At 43.8% G+C, this 14,066-nt stretch overlaps 1 protein-coding gene across 5 annotated transcripts in view; it reads left to right on the top strand.

Moving 5' to 3' along the window:
- AP2B1 (adaptor related protein complex 2 subunit beta 1) overlaps positions 1 to 10,974 on the top strand; it is a 143,185-nt gene extending 132,211 nt beyond the window's left edge. For 3 of the 5 annotated variants that reach the window (XM_033184146.1, XM_033184147.1, XM_033184149.1), the window contains exons 21-22: positions 1,167 to 1,321; positions 8,184 to 10,974. In XM_033184146.1, the coding sequence (XP_033040037.1) occupies positions 1,167 to 1,321; positions 8,184 to 8,258 (230 nt within the window). In that variant the 3' untranslated portion in view covers positions 8,259 to 10,974. The remainder of the gene's footprint in view (positions 1 to 1,166; positions 1,322 to 8,183) is intronic. The other 2 variants (XM_033184150.1, XM_033184148.1) reach the window with 2 other exon arrangements.
- The last annotated feature ends 3,092 nt before the right edge of the window (positions 10,975 to 14,066 follow it).

Below are 14,066 nucleotides of genomic sequence, written 5' to 3'. Positions count from 1 at the left end.
TGAGAGGTACCTGTTGTATCGCAGATAATGTGGGATACACAGTGATGAAAAACTGCAGGATCCCTTTGTTCAGAGAGCTTACTGTTTAGAAGGGTAGAAAGACCATCCATCATGGCAACCTTTTCCCAGAGTGCACAATAGAATATGACAGATTTTTATGTGGGGAGAATTTAGTTCTTGAAGTAGGCATGAGTAATTTGAATGCTCTCTTCAGAAATGAATATAATAAACAGTCAACAAAGAAGCAGTGCTTGTCATCTCTATTCTTAAAGTTTCTCTGATAACAGCAACATCTCATAAAGAGAGAAATAACCTTTAATTCTGGAACGTTATATCTTTTCGAAGCTATAGTCATGAGGAGGAGCCAAAACACCAACCCATTCTTACCCTGAGTTAGTGACTATGAAAACTTCTGTCATGACCAGCAGCAGCAGCTGGGATCTTAGGATCTAGCAGCAGTCACCTTTGCACAGCTTCAGTCTTTCTCAAAATCTGTGGTTGAGACAGTTTGTTCTGTTATTTTTTTCGAGGCATAGTGTTCCCTAAAGGCTTAAGAAATCATTTTTGCCTGCTTTGAGAAAAAAAAAAAAAAATCTTAAACATCTAGGTTAATAAATTTGATTTGTAGTTGAATTCTGCAGCTCTGGGCCCTTCCAGATCCTGGCAGTTGAGGCCCGAGTGGCTCACAATGAAGTAGTAGTGACTTGGGAAGTGGCACTATGGATGTGGTCATCAGTCTGTGTGTCCCCACTGATCTGGAGCCAGCATCCAGAAACGAATACCAACATGACAGTCACTGTGGCTTACCCACACACTCATTTCTGTCTTTGTCCTCTTCAGAGCCTTCTTGACCTGTCTAGCACCTAATTTGAGATTGCCAACTCCTTAGGCCCACCAATTTCATAATCTCCAAAGGTAACTCGCACTAATCCATAGGTGTACCTTATTGTGTGTTCAGTCCTGGAATCTGATAGGCAGACAATTCATGAACCTGTTCTTCACTTTTTGCTATAGTGTGGGAGAATGGCTTCTGAAATGTACACATGTCCAAGTGACAGTACTTGTCAGGGAACTGAACACACATGGCTCATAAGGATGTGAGAAGAGAGTATACATTTGTTTGAGATTTTAACTGAAGGTGTTGGATTTTGAATCTGTATTTCTAGACACTGTTTCCAGCAAGTTGCAAAACAACAATGTTTATACTATTGCCAAGAGGAATGTGGAAGGGCAGGACATGCTGTACCAATCCCTGAAGCTCACTAATGGCATTTGGATTTTGGCTGAGCTACGTATCCAGCCAGGAAACCCCAATTATACGGTAAGGCCTTTCTCAGAATGGGTAAGATGGATTAGAAGAGGGAGGTGAGAGCCCTTTCATTTTTACTTAGCACCCTGGAAAGACCTGGAGGAGGTGCTTCAAACCCAAGATACACGAAATAAGTAGTCAGTGAAGAAGCTTCCATTTGCCTCAATGGAAGACCTCCTCTCTGCAGTGTCTGCCCCATCCAACAGGGATGGTACCTCTGGCAAGTGCCTCAAATCCATCCCTCCCCTCTGGTGTATACAGAGTTGCTCACAAAACTTGGCATCTTCATCCTCAATATCAGTTAATATGAATCTAGTGTACCTGTGCATGTGGTACTATAACAAGCTGCCAAGAGGATTGTTTACATGGCTAATGTCAAGAAGACCTTTCTTGCTGTTGGAGTTCATGACCTAAGGCTATCAGAGTCATTAACACATGAACTTTTTTCAGCAGCATTGTATGACCTGAAATACTTGTTATTAAAGATAAGGCAAAATGGAACACACCTTTGGAAGCACATAGGGGGACTTTAGTTTGGGAAACTTCCTTCAGTATCACACTGAACTAAAGTAAAAATTCTGGCAGTAATAAGGCAGAAGCAGTTGCTTTGTTAAACAGCAAAGATTGATACCCAAGCACTAGGCTATTTTAAAATGCTATGTTATTTGCTATTGTAAAATGCAATTTCCCAATAGGATGCTGCTTGTCATCTGCATTTTGAAAAGTAAAGAAAAAACCCTTGGGATGGGAGAAATATCTTATTCCTCTGTTGTGTTTGAGGGTTTTAGAGGGAGCTATTTAATTCTGAGGAAGCTGAATAGTCAGTAGCTTAAGGGAGCCTTTTAGTCATTTAGCTGAGAAAAGTCTGTGACCCGTTCCTTAATTTTGACAGCTAAGTCTGTTTTCACTAGCATATATCAAGGGAATAGTACCATCCAGAACTGAAAATTCTTGGTGTTTTTCCCACTAGTTCCCTTCCTTTGAAGTAAGTCGGAGTAGTGGGGGGTGTCTGTGTGTGTGTGTGTGTGTGTGTGTGTGTGTGTGTGTATGTATGTGTACACGCTTGCTCCTGAGGCCTATCAAGTTAGACTTTTGCCCAAGCACTTACGAGCTGAAAAACTTCAGGCTTCCCTCATAAAATGTGTGCTCCTCTCCCCAGCCCCCCACCAGTCTCATCTTTTTTGAAGAGTAACATACGCTGTCATTTATCTTGAGTTTCCCAAGAAAGGAAAACCCCTCTGTGCTGTTTCTGGAGGGACAAGTTTTACTATAAAACCAAGTTAGCACATGCCTGTAATCCCAGCTACTGGAGAGACTGAGGCAGGAGGATCACCTGAGCCCATGAGTTCAAGACCAGCCTGGGTAACATAGTTAGACCTTGTCTCAGTTGGAAGAAAAAAAGGGTTGAGGGGAGAATAACTCCATTTACTCTCTAGAAATTTGCCAAAAGTTTGTATATGGGTGTATGTATGTGTGTGTTTATTTATTTTTTCCTTTTTTTCTTTTTGCTTACTGTCCATTATTTTATTATATATAATCTTCCATCTCAGCTAGGTTAAAGCAGCATGATTACTCCCAGGTTGCAGATAAGTAAACCATGGCTAAGAATGATTAGTGGCTAGTTCAAGATCATGTAATTTGTTGGTAGGTGAGTTTTGTTTAGAATTCAGGTGTTTCTTGACACTCTTCTTAACACCGTATTCTTGATTTTAAGAAGAGCTTCTTAGTATCACTGTCCTAAAGATAGTTTGTTTAAATTTTTAAAAAGTTTAATTTTGAAATAATTAAAGATTTAACAAATTTTTTAAATGGAACAGGAGAATTTCTACATCTCTTCTACCAGTTTTCCCCATTAATAATAACATCTTACACACCTATACTACATTTTCAAAACTAGGAAATAGATATGATTACAATATAATAATTAACTATAGACATTATTCTCATTTCACCAGTTTTTACATTACTGGTTATGTAATGGGTGGGTGGGAGATTGGTAGTGTATGGTACTATGAACTCTTATTACATGTATCAATTTGATAACTGCTGCCAGAGTGCAGACACAGACTTGTTCTGTCACCACACACAAAAAAAAATACCTTTGTGGTCAGACTCTCACCCCAGCCCTAACCCCTGGCAGCCTTTCTCCATTACTATAATTGTATCATTTTTAGAATGTTGTTTAAATTACACATGTAGCATGTAACCTCTTAAGATTGTTTTTTGCACACATAATACTCATAACATTCTTCCAAGTTGTTACATTTATCCATAGCTTGTTCTTTTTTATGGCCAAGTAATAGTTCACTATATCCATGTACCACAGTTTCTTCATTCACTCTTTGTCTCCTTTAAACAAAAGTTTTGAGGTAATTGTAAAGTCATATGCAGTTGTGAGAAATTATACAGTGACTGGGTGTGGTGGCTCATGCCTGTAATGCCAACACTTTGGAAGGCTGTATTGGGAGGATCGCTTGAGGACAGGAGTTCAAGACCAACCTGGTCAACATAGTGGGACCCCATTTTTATTAAAAAATATTTTTTAAAAGAAATTATACAGTGAGCTCTTCCTGTAAGTGGCCTGAGATGATTTCTATTCAGTTGGCCTAGAAAACCCCTAAAATCATACAAAGCAAGAGATTCAAATCTTCATGTTCACTTTAAGAACACCCGTGGAAGTGCCCAGGCCATCAAATGTATGCATATCCAAATAGCCACCAAGTACTTGAAAGATGTCACTTTATAGACGTAATGTGTGTCATTTCATATTATTCTAATGGAGTTGGTAGGTGTGCCTAAGCCAAACAGAGGGGCTGGGCACAGGATGATAGGTAGCCCAAAAAGAGTGCTACATTTGTGCTATACACGCTTAAAAAGGCAAAGAGTAATGCTGACCCTAAGGGTTTAGATGCAGATTCTCTGGTCATTGAGCATGTCCAGGTGAACAAAGCCCCAGGATATGTTGCTGAACTTACAGAGCTCAGGTCACATTAACCCAAAAATAAACTCCCCTGCCACATATTGAAATAATCCTTACTGAAAAAGAGTAAATTGTTCCTAAACCAGAAGAGAGGCTTGCAGGGAAGAAAAAGATATCCCAGAAGAAATTGAAGAAAACACAAATGTATAGCCTGGGAATAAATTCAGCATGGAATAAATGCAAATAAAAGTTTAAAAAAATAGATTCTGACCTCATGGTTTAGCCACACCCACCTTCCTTTGTCCCATATATTTTTATTTTATATATATGTGTGTGTGTGTGTGTGTGTGTGTGTGTGTGTGTATAATATAGAGAGAGATGGGATCTCACTATGTTGTGCAGGCTGTCTCAAACTCCTGGCCTCGAGCAGTCCTCCCATCTCGGCCTCCCAAAGCGGTGGGATTGTAGGCATGAGCCATTGCACCCGGCCCCCTCCAACCCCATATTTTTAAATGGTGAATTTGTTTATACTTCCTTGCCCCCTTTCCTATTCTTCATCCTATCTGGTGACTAGATTCTCTCTGCCCATAATACCATCTAAATCTCCCATCATAGCACTTGACAAATAGGTCTAATTTGTTCCCCTAAGTGGCACCCCAGACTCTAAATTCATTCTGATCCATTCCCTTCATCACCCTAAATTCCTATTACACTATTAATCTGATCTGAGCTAAGTATTAAGAAAGAAAGAAGGCCGAGCGCGGTGGCTCACGCCTGTAATCCCAGCACTTTGGGAGGCCAAAGTGGGCGGGTCACTAGGTCAGGAGATCAAGACCATCCTGGCTAACACGGTGAAACCCCATCTCTACTAAAAATACAAAATGGAGGCCGGGCGCGGTGTCTCACACCTGTAATCCCAGCACTTTGGGAGGCCGAGGCGGGCGGATCACGAGGTCAGGAGATCGAGACCATCCTGGCTAACATGGTGAAACCCCGTCTCTACTAAAAAAATAAAAAAAACTAGCCGGGCGAGGTGGCGGGCGCCTGTAGTCCCAGCTACTCGGGAGGCTGAGGCAGGAGAATGGCGTAAACCCAGGAGGCGGAGCTTGCAGTGAGCTGAGATCCGGCCACTGCACTCCAGCCTGGGCGACAGAGCGAGACTCCGTCTCAAAAAAATAAAAAATAATAATAAAAAAAATTAGCCGGGCATGGTGGTGGGCACCTGTAGTCCCAGCTACTCGGGAAGCTGAGGCAGGAGAATGGCATGAACCCGGGAGGTGGAGCTTGTAGTGAGCCGAGATCGCACCAGTGCAGTCCAGCCTGGGCAATGAGGGAGACTCCGTCTCAAAAAAAGAAAGAAATCTGGTTGAGCCAGCACTAATGTATGACAGACTGATGGTCCCTTAGTCTCCTAAGAGGGGTTAATAAAACACTTCTCCCCAAACCCCAGTTTTTATTGTATTTTATTAACAAGATAGGTTTATCCTATTCCTATAAGGGTGAGGCTATATCTCTAAGTAGGTAAGCCTCATCTGAAAGATAACTTGTCCCACGTGAAGCAGTGTATGTTCCATACCATATGCCAAAAGTGGATGCATAGCCCCTTAACTTTAATTAAGCAGGACTGGTGACTCTTCTGCCCTTGGTATGTCTAGTTTGGACTGGATTCCTGAGTGGCTGATGTTAAAGACATGTCACATAGGCAATTAGCAGTTGGAAAGTTAAGCCCCAGGGAAGGCGTCTTTCTCCCTAGGAGCCATACAAAGTGAGACCCAGAGTCCTAGCTATATTTAATAAACTTGACACTTTGTCAGAGGCTGGGATGGAGGTAGAAGTGGGGAGGTGTGGATATTAAGAGTCCAGAGACAGAGGAAGTTTATTCCCCATCCTCCAAAGACCAGCTGTAATGCCCAGGGCCTAGTGTCTGGTCAGTCCATGACTCCCCACCAATGCCAGCCTTGGCAGTTTGAGCCGTTGTTGAGGAAGGCAACATTTCCTTACTAGTCGTAAACATAAAAATGAACCTCCAGCTGGAGGAACTTCAAGTATTGTTACAAAGATGTGGAAAAATACAAGATAGTATTTTGGGGGAGTATTTGGGGACTACCTCTCTTTAGTCTGGGAGTTAACTCTCTTAAGCTGTTGTTTCTCTTTTTAGATTCCTCTTCTCTTCCATTTCTGAACCCACATATTCTCCCACTAGAATTTTCCACACCATTGGCAGTAGAGAAGGCTGCAGAGAAGGAGGTACAAGAATTGCTTCAGGCCGGGCGCAGTGGCTCATGCCTATAGTCCCAGCACTTTGGGAGGCTGAGGCAGGTGGATCACCTGAGGTCAAGAGTTCGAGACCAGCCTGGCCAACATGGCAAAACCCCGTCTCTACTAAAAATACAGGGAAAAAAAAAAAATTGCCAGGTGTGATGGCATGCGTCTGTAATCCCAGCTACTCATGAGGCTCAGGCAGGAGAATCGCTTGAACCTGGGAGGTGGAGGTTGCAGTGTACTGAGATCATGCCATTGCATTCAAGCCTGGGTGACAGAGCAAGACCCTGTCTCAAAAAAAGAATTCCTTCAATAGGGAGTTTGAAAGTCAAGGAAATGCCTAAAGATGCAACTTGGACCAAAGTAGGGTGCTGTTTTCTATATATATAAAGTTAGTTCTTAAGTTAGTTGTTTTTTTTTTTTTTCCACATTTATCAGAATTGTCTTCCTGACTAATACCAAGCAGCAGTTTTGGGAATGCCTTGGAGACTGAATATTAAAGCTGTAAATCAATAGAATATCTTCTGATGTTCTTTTGTTTGGTTTGGGGTTTTTTTTTTGCATTTTAAATTTTACTTTAACTTTTTAGGTTGTTAGTTTTTAGGAAATTCGTGATTGACCTTTTATTCAAAGATAGACCTTCTTGACCTTTTATTCAAAGATAGTCTCACCTTTTGCACTATGTTAAATTGTCCTTAGTCTCTAATAAGAGAATAAAGAGGTAAAATAGTCTAAAATCTCATGGCGCTACATCATTCAAGACAATTTTTGTTGACCTGCCCTAATTAACAAGAGGAATGACGTCAGCAATATAAAATATATAGCTATTAAATTTTCTGGTTCTAGAGTGCATTTTGCATGCCTATGTTATTGTTAATAATAACCTGCCTAATCTAATACAATTAGGATTCTAAATCTGGGTTTAAATTTTGTCCTTACTGACTCACAAAGTGAAATTCTCAATATTCACCATTAAGATCCTTTTAATATTGATGTTTAATTTGGTATTTGTTAGACCAAAAGAAGAGGGGGTGGTAGGGGGTATCAGAGGTGTCTGATTTGCCTGTCTAAAGAGGCAGAAAATAAAAGATTAAGCTGTTGACGTGAATTTTAAGGTTGGGTTACACTAAGTGAGTGTCTTTTCATGTACTTGTCTTCCCTCTTAGGGGTGTATACTCTCCTCATAATGCAGAAAGGACTAATACCTTGGACCTACCTAGTTTATGGTTTTATTTCACTTGATAGATTGTACGTCCTCCTGAAGTTGGGACTGAGATATAGCCATCCTCTTGTCAGACTGAGAAACGGAGGCAGGCAGCTGAAATGACCATCAACATGTTAAGGGCTTTAGCCCTTCCCTTTTCATTTAATAATAATCTCTATAACTCTTAGCAAAGCATTAGAGCAGCTGTTCCTCTGCAGTCAGTGGCTTTGGTGTTTTTAGTATGGATTATTTCCTAATCTTATAGACCCACATGGAATGGAGGTAGAAGCACAGCACAACTCGATATTGATTAAATTGAAATGCTAAAACCCACGGTACTTATTGATATAATCTCTTTGTTTGGCTACTCCTGTGATAGAAGTTTCTCTCCCACTGTGTCAAAAGTTTTCTTGAACTGAGTGCTTAGATACGTTTAGAGTTAATGCCAACCTCTGTACTAATCTTCCATCTCCTTTTTCTCCTAACAGCTGTCACTGAAGTGTAGAGCTCCTGAAGTCTCTCAGTACATCTATCAGGTCTACGACAGCATTTTGAAAAACTAACAAGACTGGTCCAGTACCCTTCAATCATGCTGGGATCAGTGCAAGCCAAGAACTCTTAACTGGAAGAAATTGTATTGCTGTGTAGAATCTGAACCTAAACACACTGAGGCCACCCAGCAAGGTAGTAACTAGTCTAACCTGTGCTAACATTAGGGCACAACCTGTTGGATAGTTTTAGCTTCCTGTGAACATTTGTAACCACTGCTTCCGTCACCTCCCACCTCTTGCCACCTGCTGCTGCTATCTGTCCTTACTTGTGGGCTTCTCCATGCTGTGCCAATGGCTGGCTTTTTGTACACCCTCTTTTGAGTGTAGTTTGGTATTTTGTAATTGAGAGCTCATTTCAAAAGCAGAAAAAGACAACAAATATTAAAGCAAGGAAAAGTGTCACTGAAACACTGCACTTTATTGTTTTATACTTTTGTACATATGAGAAACCAAGGGAGTAGTGCAACCAGTAGAAAGCATTGAAATGACTGTCATTAACCACACGGTCCTGGAAGCAGAGATGCAGTTACCTGCCCTAGCTTTTGAGGGGTTGTCTTATCTTTGATGGCCTTATCCCTGGTCATTTGGATTTTCAGTTTGCTTTTTTTTTTTTCCCTCCAGACTCCTTTTCCTTGGCCAAGCCTTCACGTTTCCCCCTTTCCATATCATAATCTCATTTGATTGCTCTGCAAATGGGAACGGTGATCTTCTTGAATGATGTTTCAGGTTGCAAAATCTATAGAGCCTGTCAGCACCAAAGCTGACAGAAGTTACACCTTACTCCTTTCCTTTCCCCTGAACAAACCTGCTAATCCCACTAATTCAGGAATTTGAGTAGAGATGGGGAACAAGAACCCAGATGCTATCCCCTCACCCCCTCTCCTGCATTTCTCAGGTCCAGTTCAAATCTAAAATCCTACTTTTAGAGTTGAAACAGAGTAATAACTTACCAACCCTCTTTTTCTACAAAGGAGAAAGATAAAAGGCACAAAGGTCACTGCCAAGGCCTGTCAGCTGTGTAGTAGCAGAGCCGAGATTTGAGTCTCCTAAGTCCCCGTCAGTGTGGTTTTCACCACAGGACTGCCTCTTGTTGTTTTCCCCTAATGCCTTCTCCTGCCTTTTCTGTGCCTACTTTTTGGCTCTTCACATATTCCATATTGATTTTGACGCCCTGTTTATTGGCATCAGGTGGCAGCTGAGTTATCTTTTGAATTACTCGAAGGTAAAGCCAGATGCCAGAATGAAGGCGTAGCCGGTGTTTCCCATATGCCCCCGGAGCCCCACTTCTTGAGGCCAGCAGAATAGGTGCAGAGATGAAGTGAGCTTAGAGATGTCGCAAATGCTCTTTATCCCTTCAGCTCTCTGATCTGCTCTTTCTTAATGATACTTAGGCTGCAGGCCATATTAAGATCATCCCAGAGGTTCAGGCAGTTCCTGTCATCTCTGAAAAGACTGGGGGATATGAAATCTTCCCCCTACCCCCCTTAACACATTGGATATGATTTTTCAAAGAATGCTTCATGCCCAAAATACCAACCTGTTTATCAGTGTTATACTGTTGGATCTGCGGGCACTTATTGCATTGCCTGGCACCCAGTATTCAGGGTCCTTGACTAAGACTGTTCTTCTCAGATGCCCTGCTTAAATCTGGGGCACTTCAGGCTCCACGGGCCTCATGTTGGACTGAGACCTAACTCACTGGACTCAGAGGAGGAATCGTGAAAACAAGAGCAAAACTACCCCACACCCCTATTTCATATCTGAAATAAGCCTGCTTCATACCAGTTGCAAAGCTTGTGGGGAATGGTCCCCCAGAGCACTTTCTTAAACTTTGAGAATCTCCAAGAGAAGAATATTTGGGGAGGGAGGGAGGAAATATATCCCTTGCACACCACCCCTCAAGCACATGGCAGTAGGAAACAGCACAGGATTGTATGTGGGAGGTGGGTAGGTCGGTGATGTGTGGGGTGGAAAAGCAGGTTAGTAAAGTTCCCTTCTTGGGACTCATTCCTGGAGTCAGTGGATACAAGTAGTGAAGAAGGTTCACACTGCAAATAGTGTTCTCATCTCAAAGCAAACTATCATTCCAGAAGGAAAAGTATGTCAGGGCAAGCAGACAACACAATTTCCTACCAGAATATGTCCCTCAACCCCCAAAACAAGGCTTCTGTCAGCCTCCCCACCCGTGATGGATAACAGCTCCTATTCTCAGCTGACCTGACTGAGCCAAGCCATGAACTCTGCACTCCTTGGGGAGGCCGCCTCCCATCACACCCCTGAGCAGAGTTAGGGAGGAATTCTACTTCCCATGAAAGGACCTCTCCTGAGGGGCAGAACCTGTTGCCTCCACCACAACTTCCCTCTTGGCTCATTCCAAGCTTGGCCAAATTAGGGAAGTGGGGTGGAGGTTGCCCTGCATCCCCCTCCTCTGCCTGCGTGTGTCTTTGTAATGTCAGCTGGCATCATACAATGGGCAGGAGAAGCAAACACCCAGAACTCTTTTGCTGGTCAGAGATTCCCTGAGTGTCTGTCCTCACCCAAGCCTGCTCTGTGTGTTTGTGTTGTGAAGCTTGAGACTCTGGAAAGAAATGGGGAGGGGGGTGGGGGAAATGTTGCCCTAAGAATGCTTCTCATTCCTCTGTTCTTGTTGGGTCCTGTTTTTGGGGAGGGTAGGGATTGGGGAAGCTTGACCTTGTGTCTTCATCAATAAACTCACATTTACACAAAATGAAATTTGTGATATGTACTTTTTTCCCCCAGAATTGACATTCTAGGAGAAAACACAGCCAGCCAGAGAGGGACAGAACATTCATAACCACTCTATTAAAACTTTTCTGACTGCCCCAGCCCTCCCAGGGATTCAGCCACATGAAATTAAGAGTAACTTGAGGGAGAATCATACACCTCCTGGAGGCTCCATTTCACCAAGCCCCAAACCACTCTGCGACTCCAGGCATCTCCACAGGCAGGGAGTGCTCAGAGGAGCCAATCTGTCTTCCCTGGCAGTTCCCCTGCTGGGGCCCCAGGCAGATGGTCCCAGGGGCAGTAGCCGGAGCCACAGGGCCTTTTTCTGACTTGTCAGTTGGCATCCAGCCAGCAGGACCCAGGGCGAGAGGAATGTGGCAGAGCTGCTCATCAGTTTATTACCCAGGATGTCTCAATCATCTCTCAACTTACAAAAGTCTCTCAGACCTGGCCTCAGGGCCTGCGTATTCCCAAGCAAATGGAATTAATGCTGCTTTAAAACAAGTTTCCCAGGGAGTTCCAAGACTAGAGGCCTGCGTTTGTGTTGCTGGGGGCATGTGACCCATATGTTGTCAAGACAGGAGGCCCCCCCAAGCCTAGGTTCTGATAAGCTGACAGCTGCTGAGATCTCCCACTGCCTGGAATTGGGGAAGAGGCTGGAATGAACACCAAGATGCCCCTGGACAAGTCCCTGAACCTCTCTCACCACTAGAGTGAGTGTAGACCAAGCACTCTGCAGCATTTGGGACTTGGTGGGTGCTCAGCAACCGTAGCTGCCTTTATTACTTGGATGTCCAAACTCCATGAGCAAACTGCCTTTGGCAGCTAGGAACTTTCTGGTTGTCTCCATGTTGCCCGGCTGCAGTTAGCCCTGGCTGTAATAGGAAACATGCTTGGTGAGAGTGGGGTCAAATCGGGGTCACCAGTTAAGAATGACGTTAATTTGGGCAAGGAAAGTCCTCAAGGAGAGGCTCTCAACTCTTGGGTGAACATTAATGTCACCTGGAGAACTTTCGAAAAAGACATGGTTCAGTTCAGTCTGGAATGGGACCTGGGGGAATCAGCATGTTTTAAAACTCCCCAGGTGTTTTCTAACTTGCAGTCAAGGTCAAGAATCACTGCCAGAGAGAGGCTCACACCTGTTCGCCTACTTCCTCTTCTACAGTAATACTCATGTTCTGTGGCAGTTGAAAAATGATTAAAGCACTTTCATATGTACAATACCAGCTTATTCCCTTACCTATCTCATGAATTTAATTTCATCTCCAGTTTACAGATGAGATGTGGCAGAGCCACATCTTCTGACTCCCTCTCTGCGTCCTTAGAACTACACTGTAGCTTCCTCCTTCGTCCACTGGAGGTTCTGTAGTAGATTCTCTCCTACCTCTGCTCTCAGCCACATCCCACCTTGCTAAGCCCCCAGGATACCAGTATGTTCAGAGCACACTGGTCCCAGACTTACCTGAGATTACACTGTCTTTCTCTGCCTGTAAAGTGACAACTAGGAAACACAGAGATCTCAGGTACATTGTTTCCGAGGTCAGAAAACAGCTGAGGACTCGCAGGTTTGGGCTTTCTACTCCCACTTCATGCATTAATGCTTTTTCTGGTTTTGCTTAGACCCAGATTCTTTTTCCCTGCCACCCCCAGCTCCAGGAGGCAAGAGCCTGTTTATTTTAATACCTGGTATGGCACTTGGAAAAGATCACACCTCCCCCGTTGTTACCCAATTCTATCTCCTGAACACTAATCCTAGAATCCCAACCAGCCCTCAGACATGTTATTAGCAACAAGGATGTTTCTTGAAAAGTTTCCGAGTTGGCTCCAAACTCACCATCTCAGTTTCTCATTTAGCTTTTGCCCTGCCGTGCTTGATGCTGCCAACAAAGGGAAGGCTAATTTGGGGGTTGGTTAGACCCAGATTCTCAGCTGGAAAAGTGCTTGCAAGGGCTGTTTCCAAAAGTATCATTTTGAGACAAGACTGCCATCTCTGGGATCATTTCTCAATGCGTTGGGGCTGGGATTACTCCACTCATCCCACTTCTCCCACCGGGTAGATGTTAGAGGATGATGCTCAAGTCCAGCCTTTGGCTCACCCTCCCTTGTTTCATTTACTCTTCACTTATGGTCGGAAACCCCAGGATCTGGCCAAATAGCCTCTAAAAGCTCAGTAGGATCCTCAGCTATGATGGAGCAGGGGCAGAGGTAGGCAGGTTTGGGTCTTTGACATTTTTATCCCACTTCATGTGTGGGCCTCAGCTACTGCAGGCGGTCCCATGTGTCTGCTCCCTGAGTTTGCACCTCAGCCAACAGGCATCCTCAGCTGAGCCAGACCCACCTGAGGCTCAAGGTCAGACCCAAGTACAGAGTCTTTTCACACGTTCCCATCAAAGTGCGCCTAATGATAGGGGAGAGTGAGCAGGCCCCTAGGGGTGCATGTTCTTAGGCCAAAGTGACTCTGAGCAAACCAAGATGACATCTGTATCCTAACTTCGGGCAAATCTTCCACTCTATGTAGATAGAATTGCTGTTTGCTTTTTTATATAAAAATAATCCTTTAAATGACCTTTCACTGAAGGCCAGTATGAGGTCCCATAATTAACCTGTGGCTTTGTGCTTCCCTAGTGCAGTTGCAGCCTTGACCTCTCAGGCACAAGTGATCCCCCCCAGGTAGCTGAGACTACAGGTGTGCACACCACCACACCCGGCTGTTTTTGTATGTTTTTTAGAGACGAGGTTTCACCATGTTGCCCAGGCTGGTCTTGAACTCCTTGGCTCGAGTATTCTGCCCTCCTTGACCTCCCAAAGTGCTGGGATTATAGACATGAGCCATTGCGCCAGTGTATTTTATTTTATTCCTTCTAGTCCACCTTCGGAATGGAGGGCCACAGCCTGGGGGAGCAGACATAAAGCCTGGGATCCTCGGGCAGGGTGAGGATTAGAGATTTTCAGATACAGTGGAGGGATAAGTGATGCAATCAAGAGGCTCTTAGCGACCCCATGTGATCCCACAGGGCCAGTTAAAATCTGATTTATTCTCCCCAAAAGTGGTGTTCCAGGAGGAAGCCAAATTCA

This window comes from Trachypithecus francoisi, unplaced genomic scaffold (genome assembly GCF_009764315.1).
Source record: "Trachypithecus francoisi isolate TF-2019V2 unplaced genomic scaffold, Tfra_2.0 Lachesis_group20, whole genome shotgun sequence".
In the NCBI taxonomy this organism is placed as follows: Eukaryota; Metazoa; Chordata; class Mammalia; order Primates; family Cercopithecidae; genus Trachypithecus; species Trachypithecus francoisi.
The sequence above is the reverse complement of the archived record's forward strand: the minus strand, read 5'-3'. Positions and strand labels throughout refer to the sequence as shown.